Here is a 13,839-nt window from a genome sequence, read left to right as displayed (position 1 = left end):
AGTCTGCAGTCAGCTAGTTTAGAACAGATGCTCACAGTCATGATCAACCTGTTTGCCTCGGCTTTTCCTCCGTGGTGACGCAGAACAAGGGTGCAGGGAGGGAAGCAGATGGCTTGCCCTGCTGCAGTAGGGACTGAATTGCAGTGTCATGGGTGGGGGGGGTGACTGTTAGGGCACCGGGCAGAGCTCCCACCTTGGGTGCCTTTGCCGCTAACACTCCCTCCTGTTCAGACTGACGGCGTGTGGTCCATAGGGCTGCCGGACAGATATCCAGGGTGGGAATACACCCACGCCGAGACTGCCCAGGAACACAGCCCTCGGTGACTACCCACCGTGTGGAATTCAGAATATGGTCACCCTGTGAGCCGGGTCTGGATCAAGGTCTTCATGATTAGGAACGACCGTCCCACTCCAGGTAGGGCCAAATCTCAAATCCTGGGACCAACTGTTCCTCAGAGCCTGGGTCTGGAATTTACTGGCATCGGAATCATCCGCCAGCTTGTTGATGCACCCATGCCTAGGCTCTACCCTTGGTGCAGTACACCAGGATCTCTGTGGTCTTCAATTGACATTTGGAGCAATGGCTCCAGGCGGTTCAAGTACGCAGTAAGGTTTGAGAGCCGCTGCTGGAAACCATTGCCATTAGCGTTATGCTTGGGCTTCTAGAGATTATTTTCTCAACCACACACTTGCCGTTCTGAATCTGGATCCCTGACTGTGGTCTTGGCTCACGTGTCCCCTCCCTGGCGGCAGGTGCTTCCTCTCTGACAGGCCCACTGCAATGGGGCACCTGAATGTGTAGGGTGGTGGGAGGGAACCAAACAAGGAAAGACCTTCAATCCTCACCACGGGTGGAGGACAAGAGCACGTGTGGAGACAAGGCAGGGCACACCCGGGCACATAGTTATGGGCCAGCAGCTGCTTCAGGACTGTGGTGGGGGTCTCCCCTGCCCCATGCTGGGGAGGCTTTTCCAGGAGGTGGCCTTAAAGAGTGAATGTTTATGTTTATATTTCCCAGGGGAGAGGAGGGCATCCTGATGAAAGAATCTACATAAGTAAAGCCTGAGGAGAGGCGGGGTTGCCTTTGGAAATGGCAGTGGGGACCCATGAGGCATCCTGAACACCAGATTAATCCATTACCAGTTTCATGTAAAGCAAAGTCCTTGATAATATTTAACATTTTATGCAAGCAGTAATCATTCCTTCCCCCCCCAATGGGCAAAAGGGGAGTCAGTAACAGTTTCTGAGTAATGGTGGAATGTATTCTAAAGGTGTGACGATAATGAAATTACCAGGGAGGTGAAGACTGGCGTTTTAGGGGCTGAGAAGTAGTTGTCTAGGGGCCAAACCTGATCAGTATGCCTGGTGGGTTTTGTTGTTTTTTTTTAATTTCAATTTGAATGTCTTTAGATACAGCTTGCCCCCTCTGGTGCCCACAACCTGCCACTCTACCTTTGATTTACAGCCTTACACATTTCTGCCACCTGCTTAGCCCCTGACGTCTTCGTGTTTCCAATCGCTAGATGGGCACAGAGGCGGGAGAGAAGTGGGAATCCCAAGCAGTGGAGACTATGGCAGTAATCTACGAGGGAAGCGATGGTCTAGGGTGGGGTCAGTGAGACAACACAGAGAAAGAAAGAAATGTGGCATTGCGGCGCACGCAGGGAGAGAAGGGAGTCCAGGATTAAACACGTGGGGGAAGGCTACTGAAGTCCAAAGACAGAAAGAGAGCCAGCTGGGCTGCAGCAGGACGTCCAAGAGCCTTGTGTATGGCAGGTGGCAGTTTGGTGCTCTGGAGAGTAATGGCAGCTGGGGACGGATAGGCAGCAGCTGGAAGTCGTATGGGGCTGGGGGTGGATGAAATTGTGTAGACAGCTGGGGGGAGGCCAAGGACTGGGCCTGGGGGCCTTTCCTCTCTATGGGTATATGCCTAAGAGTTGGGGTGGTTGCAAAACTGGCTCCGTGACAGATGCCGGAGTCAGGAGAGAACCTCCAGGAGGGAGGGCGAGCACACAGGAGACGCTCTGCGAGATGGACTGTGAACACCTGCTTGCTGTACTGAGCTGTGGCTTTGTGTACTGGTGGGAGGGCCAGGGGGGACGGTGTCCCTGTGGTTTGGCTCTGCTCTAAGCGAGAGCACCCTCAGGTGGTGGGGCTCCTGTGTTTGACTTCGCCCCGGGGGCTGCACCGACCTCCTGCGCAACCTGGCTTTGAACTGGACCGTGGAAGGGTGGCTCTCCTCTGACACGTCCCTGTGCGTTCTCCGTGCAACTGGGGTTGGCCAAAGCTGAGCTGTCGCCGTTCTGGGCTGGCTCACCCTGTCCTGCTCCCAGGCAGCCTAGAACGCCGTGGCCCTCCTCTGCTCCTCAAGCTCTGTGAGGTAAGCGGGGCTTGCAGGAACTTTCAAGTCTGCCTCGGTCACTCAGACTTCCACCGGCTGGTTTTCCATGCGGGTTTTAACCGCTCCGTCTCCTTGCACCTCGGTGCCCATAAGGTTGTGGACACCGGCTGCTGAGCTGTGGATGACGGTGGGAAAACTCACTTTGGGGGTTAGAGATGGAGTCTGGGATGAAAACTACTCCATGCTGCTTGGCTTTACATTCTTCCCCAAAGCGCAAATCCAGCTGGTTTGTTCCCCGGGTTTGTCTCTGAGCAGTAGATCTGGTATTTATAGAGGACCGAACCGAGGGCCAATCAGCTCAGAATGGAAATTCCTGAGCCTGGAGTTCTCTGGAGGAACTGGCTCTTGGCTTTCCCTCTCCCTGGAGTTCAGCTAAGGTTTTCTCTTGCAAACTTGTAAGCTCTGAGGAGTTTGAAGAGGCCTAAATGGAGGATCTCCATGAAAACACGGACTGTCCTTCTCTTGGCATGGACACCTGGTGTGCTTTTCATAGTCAGTGGCAAGAACGTGGGCAAAAGGCAAGGAGAAAGGAACCCGGGGCTGGGGGCCAAGGGGCAGCTGCAGCGGCCGGCTCTCTGAGGGTGACGGGCATTGTCTCCCGTTCCTTCAGCCTCTGGGACCTCCCGCTTCTGAAATTATGTGCCCGTGCTAACCCACCGGGCAGCAACCAGAATTGGTTGTTTGCACAGACCTTCCAGCTGCAAGGAAAAGGGATCGTGAGTTCTCTGACATTTCAAAAGACAGCTGGAATGAGTGAGATATCAACGGACACATTCGTTAAATGTCACCACTTTTGTTTCTCTTCAACGCTCAGTGCTTACGTTGTTCTAAATTAATTACCCAGCCACTTGATTTATTCTGTACATCCCCCTCCCCGCTCCCTCCCACCCTCTCCAGGCTTGGGAGCGGCAGGCAATGCAGTGTCACTCCCTTTGTTCTCAAGTTACTCAGCTGTGAAAGGTGAGCAGGCCTTCAAGGAGGGGGGACGGGGTCCGGGCGACGCTGGCGGCTGCGGTTTGCTCCCGGGCTGCAGACCCGAAGCTGAGCCTGACCACCACAATCGATGCAACTCCACCTCTGGCTTACGGATGAGGGAAAGAGGCTCAGAGAGGTTGAAAGACCTGCCCGGGTTAGACCGGGCTGAACCCAGATCTTCTGGCCCTGGAGTTTACCAAATGTGATGGTGGTGAAGAGATGACTCCGTCCTCACGTGGCACATCTGGTAGGAGGCAGCACGGCATATTGGGTAGCCACTGGGATGGAAGAGAATGGAGAAGACAGTTCTACCCTTAGTTTCCTGGCCAGGGAGAGAGCAAGCCGGAAGCATCAGGGAAGCCACGGGTTCAAGACCAGGAGGCACAGGAAGAGCCTCTCTGCGTAAGAGGTCAGGCATGTTTGGACCATCTGGAAGAGAGAGTTGGCGGTCATTTAAGGAAGACAGTTGGGAAGCTCTCTGGTTCTTTGATTTCACAATCCATTTTAACTGTGCAGTGTCATTGTCAGTAATGTCTCCAGGGAGATGAAGGACTGTGGTCCCAAGGGGCAGGAGGCCTTCCCACCGTGATTAGCAAATCCTCTGTCATCTCAGAGACTCGCGTTTCCAAACACACTGAGAATTTCTAGCCATGGGTTTCCATTCCTCATTGTCGCAGCCCGAAGGGTCCCCACACACCTGGCTCAGACACAGACCGCAAGGTAAAGTGACAGAGGAAAGAAGAAATGCTACATGTCTCAGGATGCCTGAGGCACCTGCCCACATCGGTGCTCTGCGTCTCTCGGGATAGTCCTTGATGTGTCACCAAACTCCCCCAGTCTGTGCAGGAAAGAGAGTCCCCTCGGGTAAAGGAGTCACACATCTCCCCAGTCTGCCCCCCCGGGGCTAATTTACTGCCAGTGAGCTGTCCTCAGCTGGGGCCTCTGCAGGAGCCTCACCCCTCTGGTACTGAAGGGGAAAAGACGTAAGCAGGGAAGAGAGCTGAGCTAGCCCGGATGCGTTCCTGTTTGTAGAGTTCCTCTGAACCCTCTGAGTTCTTCTATCTGTTCTCTCCCGTGGCAGCTCACCGTCGATTTCCCTTTTCATCAAGTCCGATGGCACAGGCTTTGTTTGGAGCTGCGTATCATTGAGCGATGAGCCCTCTTGCCGTTTCTGAGCTTCCCAGTGGAGCTGCTAAATTACAGCAAGCTTTCATTCTTCCTGGCATTGTCCGACACAGGACACGTTTATGAGGTGACTGACTGGGGTTGGGTGTGATGAGCGGACTCCACAATTCTTTAGCTATTCCCGGAGGAGGAACTGATGTGAGGGATCAATGCATGTGTATGAGTGCTGGTTCACAAAGAGGCCACTGAAGGGCTCTCTCCAGGAAGGAATGAAGTTGAGGTCTCAGAGGTTACATTTAGGATTGCATCATGAAGGGCATATGAATAGACAGATGGGTTAGGCAAATCTTCTCCAGGCTTACCACATTTAAGAGTAATTTTCTATTTATGTGTGTGTCTCCCCTGAATTGTGAGCCCCTTGAAGAGCTGTGTTTTATTAGAGGGCAGTTCAGCATCATGCTTAAGCATGTGAACCATGGGGTTTAGTTATCTGGGTTTGGTTGTATGACCTTGGCCAAGTTTCTTGACCTCATAGGGTTAAAGAGAAAATTAAATGAGACAATGGATGGAAGGTGCTTAGGAAGTGCCCAGCATATGAGAAGTGCTTAGTGTTTGTTAGTTGTTATTACTAATGTGTGTGCCCTCAGCCCTAGCATGTTATCTGATGTATACTAGGTGCTCAACATGTTAATTGAGTGAATACCTACGTGCATGCAGGAAAAGAGATTAACCTGCATTCATAGGAGTGAGTGCAGCTGAATTTCTTGAGCGTTCTGGGGCTGAGTAGGGCAAGAGAGAGAAGTCGGGCTGTGGGGTTGAGTTTGGTTAGCAGGTTGGGAGTTGGTCCAAGACATCTGCAGTTGTGGGAGATGAATTCCACAGGAAATTGGCAAGAATTGGGTAAAAGGTCTGGTTAGCCAGTTAAGCCTCCATCACCATGCTTGGTCCTGCACCAAGTAACAAAACATTTGTTTATCAGCAAAACCCCGGAGGTAAGAATAGGTTTGTGGACAGAATGTCAGCAAATGGCACCTTACAGGTGATTCCTATAGGACACTTTACAGTGCCCTCAAAAGTTGGATCCCTGTGAATACTACCTAAAGGTATGTATTGAGTCAGTGAGAGCCCTATCAAAATTCCATTTTGGGGGGCATCTGGGTGGCTCAGTCAGTTAAGTGTCTGACTCTTGATTTGGACTCAGGTCATGATCTCTCGGCTCGTGGGTTCGAGCTCTGCACTGTCAGCATGGAGCCTGCTTGGGAGTCTCTTTCTCCCTCTCTCTCTACCCCTCCCCTGCTCATGCACTCTCTCTCTCACACACACACAAAACAAGCTTTTTTTTAAATCCCATTTTTTTGTAGAAATAGATTCATGCTAAAATTCATATGGAATCTCAAGGGACCTTGAGTAGCCAAAACAATTTTGGAAAAGAACAAAGTTGGAAGATTCACACTTCCTACTTCAAGACTTCCCACAAAGCTCTAAGTAATCAAATTAATGTGGTATTAGCATAAAGGCACATATATAGACCAATGAAACAGAATAGAGAGTCCAGAAATAAACCCTCACATATATGGTCAAATGATTTTCAACAAGGGTGCCAAGGTCATTCAATGTCGAAAAGACAGTCTTTGCAACAAATGATGTGAAAAAACTGGATATCCATGTGCAAAAGAATGAAGTTGGACTCTAATCTTACAACCTCTACAAAAATTAACTCAAAATGGATTGAAGACCCAAGTATAAGAGCTAAACCCTACAAAACTCTTAGAAGAAAATATAGGGGGAAAGCATCATGGGATTGGATCTGGCAATGATTTCTTGGATATGACACCAAAAGTACAGGCAACAAAAGAAAAAATAGACAAATTGGACAACTTCAAATTTTAAAACTTTTGTGCATCATAGGACATCATCAACAGCAACCCACAGAATGGGAGACAATACTGTATTGGTAAATCGTAAATCTGACAAGAGATCAATACCTTGAATATAGAAGAATCCAAAGAACAACAACAAAACAAATTCAGAAATGCGCATTGAATCACTATATTGTGCGCCTGGAATGAATATAGCACTGTATGTTAATTATACTGGAATTAAAATTTAAAGCTTAATAAAATAAAATAAAAAAACAAGTAAAGGACTTGAATAGACATTGTGCAAAGAATATATACAAATGGCAAAAAAACACATGAAAAGATACTTAACATCGCTAATCATTATGAAAATACAAATCGGAATCACAATTAGATACAACTTCACACCCATTAGGATGCCTACCATCAAAAATACATAAAAAAAATATAACAAGTGTTGGTGAGAATGGAGAGAAATTGGAACGTTTGTGCACTGCCTATGGGAATGTAACATGGTGCGGCCACTATGAAAAAGGGTAAGGCAGTTCCCCAACATATTAAAAACAGAATTACTACATGGTCCAACAATTCCACTCCAGATATATACCCCAGAGAATTGGAAGCAGAGACAGGAAGAGATGTTTGTACACCCATGTTCACGGCAGCATTATTCACAAAAGCCAAAAGGTGGAAGCAACCCGAATGTTCACTGACAGATCAATGGAAAAACCAAATGGGGTATATCCATACAATAGAATATTATTCAGCTTTAAAAAGGAAGGAAACTCTTGACACATATTACAACATGGATGAACCTTGAGGATACTCTGCTAAGTGAAATAAGCCAGGCACCAAAGGACAAATATGACACGATTCCACTTATATGAGCTACCTAGAGTGGTGAAGTTCATGGAGACACGAAGTAGAATGGGCATGGCCAGGGGCTGGGGGAGGTTGGGATGGGGAGCTCTGTTTAATGGGCACAGAGCTTCAGCTTTGCAGGATGGACAAAGTTCTGTGGATGGCTGGTGGTGATGCTTGCACAACAGCATGAACATAATTAAAGCCGCTGAATCGTACGCTTAAAAAGGGCTAAAAAGGTAAACTGAAGGTAGATGTATTTTACCATGCACGCACACACACAAAAGGCAATCACAGGCAAGGGGGAAAAAAGAGGCGGGTCCCTGCGAATGTGGGTGAAAATAGACTTGCGAATCAAGTTAGGTTCAAGCGCTTTGGATTAACTTGTGAAGAATCGTTTTATGAGGCCTTGATTGATCTGTTTTTGTTCACCCGCAGCCTCATCGATCAGCTTTGCTTGGGCACACCTCCATTATTATTCACATCGCTTTCTTTTTCCTTGACCTCTAAATCTTGATGGTTCCCGAAGAAGCCCTCTCTGAGACTCTCCTTGTCTGCTTGTACCCACGTGGCTGTGTCAGCCTCCTGTCCACATCTCATTTGGGTGTGTAAGCTTTCTATAAATTAACATCTTACGCCCGACCTCTCTGCCAAGCCGCATCTCCAACTACGGCTGTCGGCTGCACATCCCTCCTGCATCTCAAATTCAGCTGGCCAAACCAGACTTAACGTTTTCCCTTGTTCTGCAGAGTTTCCGGTTTCTATGGAAGCCTCCATCATTTTTCTGGTGCCTCAAGTGTGAAAGCCTTCAACACTCTTGAATGCCCTTTTCGTCTCCCTGCCTTCCAGATCTGCTCAGCTGTCCGCCCTGCCATGCTGTCCATCCTGTTCCCCATGTCCCATACAGGTGCCCCTGTCTCCCTGTGTGTGGCCTAGGTTTAGCTTGGCCCTTCGCCCCCTCTTGGATGGATGGCTGCGACTGCCTGGAAGCCCCTTTGCCTCCAGGCTCTGCTTGTGGGCTTGCCACAGCCTTGCCGGTGGCGCTGCTGTGAACCAGCCAGAGGAAAGTTGGGGGAGGCCAGTCCCGTGCCCTGCACCAGGGCATCAGACATCTGGATGGGGCTCACTGCAAAGAGGGGTGGGACACGGGACAAATCCTGAAGTCCTGAGTGGCCTGTAGCTGCAAAACAGCCTGAGGCGATGAGGCTGGGTGAGGGGATGAGGTGTGGCAGCTAGACAGATTCTTGAAATCAGGCAAATCTTGCAGTTCTGGGTGATCAGCCCGTCTGAGAGGCCAAGCCGGCAGTGGAGGAAGGAGGGCAGCGAGCCCACTTTGTGGAGGCAGCTGGCAGGAACGAGGCAGGGGCCAGGTCTAGAGCCTGGTGGTGCAGGGCTCAGAGTAGGGGAAGGGAAGGCTCCCTGGGCAGGCGTCCAGCGTCTGGCTGGGGCTGACCAGCACCAGCAAGGTGGTGGCTGTGCTCAGGGGTTCCTTGTCTCCCCCAGATTCAGGGTGCTTGGTGGCCCTGGGGATTCCTCAGCTCCGGGCCTTCACCAGTATGGACCCCTCCACCTGGAATGTGCTCCCCCCTCACAACCTCCACATCCCCAAATCCTACCCATCCTTTAAAGCTCTAGATCAGATGCGCCTTCCTTCTCGAAGCCGTCATTCTGCCGAGCTATGATATTCTTCTGTGGCCACAGAAATCCACGCCTCTCGGGGCGCCTGGGTGGCTCAGTCAGTTAAGCATCCGACTTCGGCTCGGGGCATGATCTCACAGTCCGTGGGTTCAAGCCCTGCATCGGGCTCTGTGCTGACAGCTCAGAGCCTGGAGCTGCCTCGGAGTCTGTGTCTCCCTCTCTCTCTGCCCCTCCCCTGCTGTCTCTCTCTGTCTCTCTCTCTGACTCAAAAGTGAATGGACATAAAAAACAAAAACAAAAACAAAACGGAGTCCACACCTCCTGTTCTGCACACACCTTGGACTATAGTTACTTACATTGCCAGTTTACTAGACTGGAGCTGTTTGTGGGCAAGATTCAAGTCTGAGGCTAGCACAGTTATGTGGCTCAATATAGTCCTTGATGTCATTTGACAACGAATAGACTATATCTTCTCTTTATGAGTTTCTCTGAATCAGATATTCAGTAGCTGTCACCCCCCACGGGTCTGCTAACCTCACTGTGGTCATCCTGAGTGCAAACCGATTATTTCCAGTTCTTCATCCCCTCGACACTTGAACACCTACAATTTGGGTGGCCACATGAATAGTTCTGGGCAATGAATCGTGAAGGAAAGGGACATGTGTCACCTCTGGGCCAGAGTGTTGAGGCCAATAGGAGAGCCTTCAGAGAGCTCTTTTCCCTCAGGCAATGTTTGAGATGTTGGCTGCTCTGGTGTCCCAAGTTCCCCTGAATACCTTTGATGGGCAGAACATGCCCCCCAACCCCTTGCTGACCTGTGACGGGCATGGAACACGAATGAGAAGTAAGCCTTTGTTGTTTCCAGCCACTGAGGTCTGAAGGATGCTATGGCTGCATAACCCAGCCCAGCCAGCCAGCCACATTCACCCCATCGCTTGATCTGCTCTAGATACGAGCCAAGCTACACATCACCGAACCCCGCGGCTGACAGGTGACCTGACGGGAGGCAGAAGCCAGGGGAGGCTGTGCGTTTAGGAAGCAGAGTGCTTCTCTCAGCAGTTCGGCTCCCTTGGTGGCATCTCACTGCGGAGCGCCAGTAATTCAGATGCGGATGCGCAGGAAAGGACAGTACCTTCCACTCTCCTCTCTGTGGGCTGCTTCCTAAATTAATTAAAAGCTGGGGGTGAGTGGAGAGGATATTCTATTAATTCAGAATGTTCTTTTTAAAATTTCCAGCCTGCAGTAGGATTTTTCTCCTCATTCAGCCAAGTGGTGTTTTGTGAGAGTTAGCAGGATTCCTCTCTGGGTGGGCAAAAGCATGGCACTTTCCAGGTTCGAGCGTGCAACCCGCTTCCCTGGGCATCTGGAGGGGCCGTTCGCTTGTGGAGTTGAACAGCTCAGGAGACAGCACAGCCCCGTGCACCAAATGCTCTGGGAGCCATCAGCCTGACAAAACGCAGGTGTATTCCAGGCTCTTGGGGTATGCAGGGATTCCTTGGGCGGAACAAAAACCAAACAAGCCCTACCGCTGTACCTCGGATGGAAGGGAAGTGGTTATCTCTGTGAAACAAAGCTTAAAGGTAAAAAAGCTCTGCAGTGTCCTGTGTGCATGCAGACGGCTAAACCTCAGGAACATACAATGACAAGAGAAATGGGGGAGAGACGGATATTTAATTGAATAAAAACTCCAGGCTGTGACAGGGGTGGGGAGACACGAAGCAGTAATGAACAACATAATTTTTTAAATGACGATGCAATTAGTTAACATCCTGAATATGTGAAGGAAGGGGGAGAGGCATCTTTTAGCCCAGAAACACTGCTAAACCAAGAAGGGAACTTTGCTTTAAAACAAAAACAAAAACAAAAACAAAAACAAAAACAAAACACTTCTATATGCAAAAGGCCCTGATTATCATGACTTGAGCAAAGCTCAAAACGCCAAGACAGGAAAGAGGTTTCTCCTGGCAGAGAAGCTAACAAATGAATCAACTTTGTATTTCATTTTGTTCTGAAACTTGTAATTCATTTTATTCTCATCCGTGAGGAAGAGGTATTGGGCTAGATAATGACATTGGCAGACATTCAGGTTCATTCATGCTGTGGGTTGAGGACTAATCTCCCCAGAAGACGCTTGGGGGGTGAGGCTCCTGCTGCTGAGAGCCTCCCTAGCCTGGGCTTCCCAGGCTGTAGAAACTTACCAAGGCTGTGATAGTGGAAGTGGCAACTGGGTCGGTGGTGGGGGGCAGACCACAATCTGCTCAGGAAACCATCTCCCAAAACCACGGGGAGGTTCGCTTGTGTGGGTCAGCTGCTTGGACATAAAAGGAATGTCTGAGAGCAGTCACTATCCCACCCTTCACTCCGATCACACTCCCTCCTCCGAAAGGGTCCAGTGGTCATTCTCATGTGTCTAAGGGTTATGAGGATGGCAGCTGGACATGTGTTTTGAGCTCACTTCTGGAAGGATCCTCTCACACTAATTTCTGGGCTGTGACCCAGGAAACTCAGCTGTCCCCTTCCTAGTTGCAGGACCCACAGCATCTGCCCAGTGATTGAGATGGCCCTCTTGATGGAATCAGTCTAGAGTCAAGAGGCAGAAGAATGTTCATGGCCTGTTGGAAGTCTTGTCATGACAAGAGGTTTTTTGTCCTTTTTTGTCATGACATGAGGTTTTTTCTCCCTCTGGAAAGAACATCCAGCCACAGTACTGCCCGACCAGGACGGCCTATCAATCACAAGACATTTGGGGAGAAAGCTTATCTTTATACAATGACTCACATTAGCTCCTAGCCTAAGGCTCAGTACAGAGTAGAGTTTGGGTTTATCTGCCTTTACTTTTATGAGCTGAAAACTTCTCTGGCCACAATATCCTGGTCATCCTCATGTCTAGTCTGAACTCTGGGTAGAAGACACTGCCCAAAGTCATATCAGCAGAGAAACCTGAAAACTTGGCTTAAAGTGAGGGTTACTTTATTGAGTTTCTGCTCCTAAAGCACGTGACATATACAAAGAATAAGACACAAGGTGTGTGAGTAGCTTTTCCATTCTTGACCTTCCCATGGCAGAAGAAGGGGCTCTTCAGCAGACTTGCCTCTTGAAAGTCACACACACACGACTCTGGAAGTTGGCGTTGTGTATTCACAAGATACAGTGGCAACTCACCTCCAGGAATTTACCAGGGCTATACAGACTGAGATTAAGCAAACCAACTTGAGTTATAGGGGGTTGGTGGGAAGGCCACTAGTAACTCAACAAAAACGTACTATGACAATGCAGAACACTTGAAACATTTTTTTTTTCCTAAACTGAACTTGGCCTAAGGTAGAGGTCTAAAGGAGAAAAAAACCGAAACCTTCACTACCACTGAAACAAACACTGAAGTACTTAGTAATTTATAGAACTAAAGTTGAAGATGAACATTGTCCCAGAGTCAAGAGGGGGTGGAGGGCGCTGATATACTCTTAAGTTGACTTTGTTTCAATCAAGAAGATTCTCTTCAGAGAAAAATGGATTCCAGCTCTGACTTGGATTAAAACTCCCCATTTTCCAGAGAACATTTTATCCAGGTTCTTCTCTGATCTACTGAGGCATTTGAAACAGTTGCTTGATACTTCATGGCATTTTAAAGCTATGCATAACACAGAAGTCATTCTGGAACCTGGGTGCCTTCTTTTCTTTACCATGAAGGTTATTTCTGAGAACAAAGATCTGTTTTCAAACAACTGTGGTCATTAACTGTGGTGTGCCAGAAAACATAGGGCATGTTTAGTGTCAGCAGAATCCTTCCTAAAGAAAGTGGCTAAGTTCCCATGAGGAATCAAGACATTCGTTCAATGCATGAGGAAAGTCAACAAGGAAGTGGGGGAAGGAGCCCTCACAACCAGCAGAAGGTGCACAGACACCTCGGAGCCCCAGTGATTTCAGCGCAGGACCAGGAGTCTTCATCTCGGTCTGTGCCACATCAGCGAAGAGCTTCCAAGGGTCACAGCTCGCCGCGTAAAGGCTCGTGGCCCGATCTGCACCCTTCGGCGGGCCGCTGCAGAAGCAGCCATTCTTCCAGTCCTCTTCCTTCGTCTCCAGGGTTGTGGAGCTTGGTGGAGACACAAAACTTCAGGAACTCAAACCACCTCCCCCGAAAAGGCGACTATTTTACATTGTATTTTATATGAACCAACCTCTGGGCTCTCCACTCTTCTTTCTTTCTTACTATTTCCCCCTTCTTTTCTTGGCAGCAGATCCATAAAAAGTGAAAACCACAGAAAACATCACCTTGGGAGACAAAAACGACTAAGACAGGTCCGGCCGCTTGACAAATGTCTTGGCCTTGACCTACACAGGAGCGGTTAAGACTCGTGCTACCGCTGCCACTGCTCCTGCGTAACACTGTGTTTGGACAGTTGAACAAGTGCAAAAAAGAACGTCGCGGAGTCCCCTCGGTGTCGCCCGGCCGCGCAGCTCATGGTGTGGGAGGTGGTTTCGGGGACGGGCACGAGCTCTCACTGTCAAAGCTGGCAGCCCGGCCCTGCCACTGCGGAGAGGGGAGAAGGCTGGTTATTGATCGCCAGGGGGGTTTGCATTTCAACTTTCAAAACTTCTCTGGCCCATGCACTGAATTCACCTTTCCCGGCTTTTCATAAGCTTTCTGGAATTTTGCTGTCAGCCATGCAAAAACAGAAGGAAAAGAGCTGTAGGGCTTCTAGTTTGGAATACCTGATTTTTAGAAAAGACCTACTGCAGAGATAATTAAAGCTTTCTCCACTGTGCAGTGTGTGCGTGTGTGTGTGTGCGTGTGTGTTAATGAGGTGCTATGACTGGGCCATTTCTGAGTGCTTCAGCCATTTCTCACACTGAAAATCAGATTATGTTAGCAGCAAAAGAGGCAGTCTACAGAGTATGCCCTTATTGCCAAGAACCCACGATCATGAATTATTAGCAATTTGTCTGGGGGCTGTTAGCACAGCTACAAACCTGATATTGCTT

General features: G+C 49.2%; 1 protein-coding gene across 4 annotated transcripts in view; it reads right to left on the bottom strand.

Moving 5' to 3' along the window:
• Positions 1-6,412: 6,412 nt before the first annotated feature.
• Positions 6,413-13,839, bottom strand: part of SYT6 (synaptotagmin 6) — a 65,689-nt gene continuing 58,262 nt past the window's right edge. For all 4 annotated transcript variants that reach the window (XR_009607865.3, XR_009607864.3, XM_060625485.3 and 1 more), the window contains one exon: positions 6,413-13,387. Coding sequence is in view for 2 of the 4 variants with exons in the window: in XM_060625485.3 (XP_060481468.2) it covers positions 13,316-13,387 (72 nt within the window). In the remaining 2 variants the exon portion in view is untranslated. The remainder of the gene's footprint in view (positions 13,388-13,839) is intronic.

This window comes from Panthera onca, chromosome C1 (assembly GCF_046562875.1).
Source record: "Panthera onca isolate mPanOnc1 chromosome C1, mPanOnc1 haplotype 2, whole genome shotgun sequence".
Classification (NCBI taxonomy): domain Eukaryota; kingdom Metazoa; phylum Chordata; class Mammalia; order Carnivora; family Felidae; genus Panthera; species Panthera onca.
This window is presented reverse-complemented; position numbering and strand designations above follow the sequence as displayed.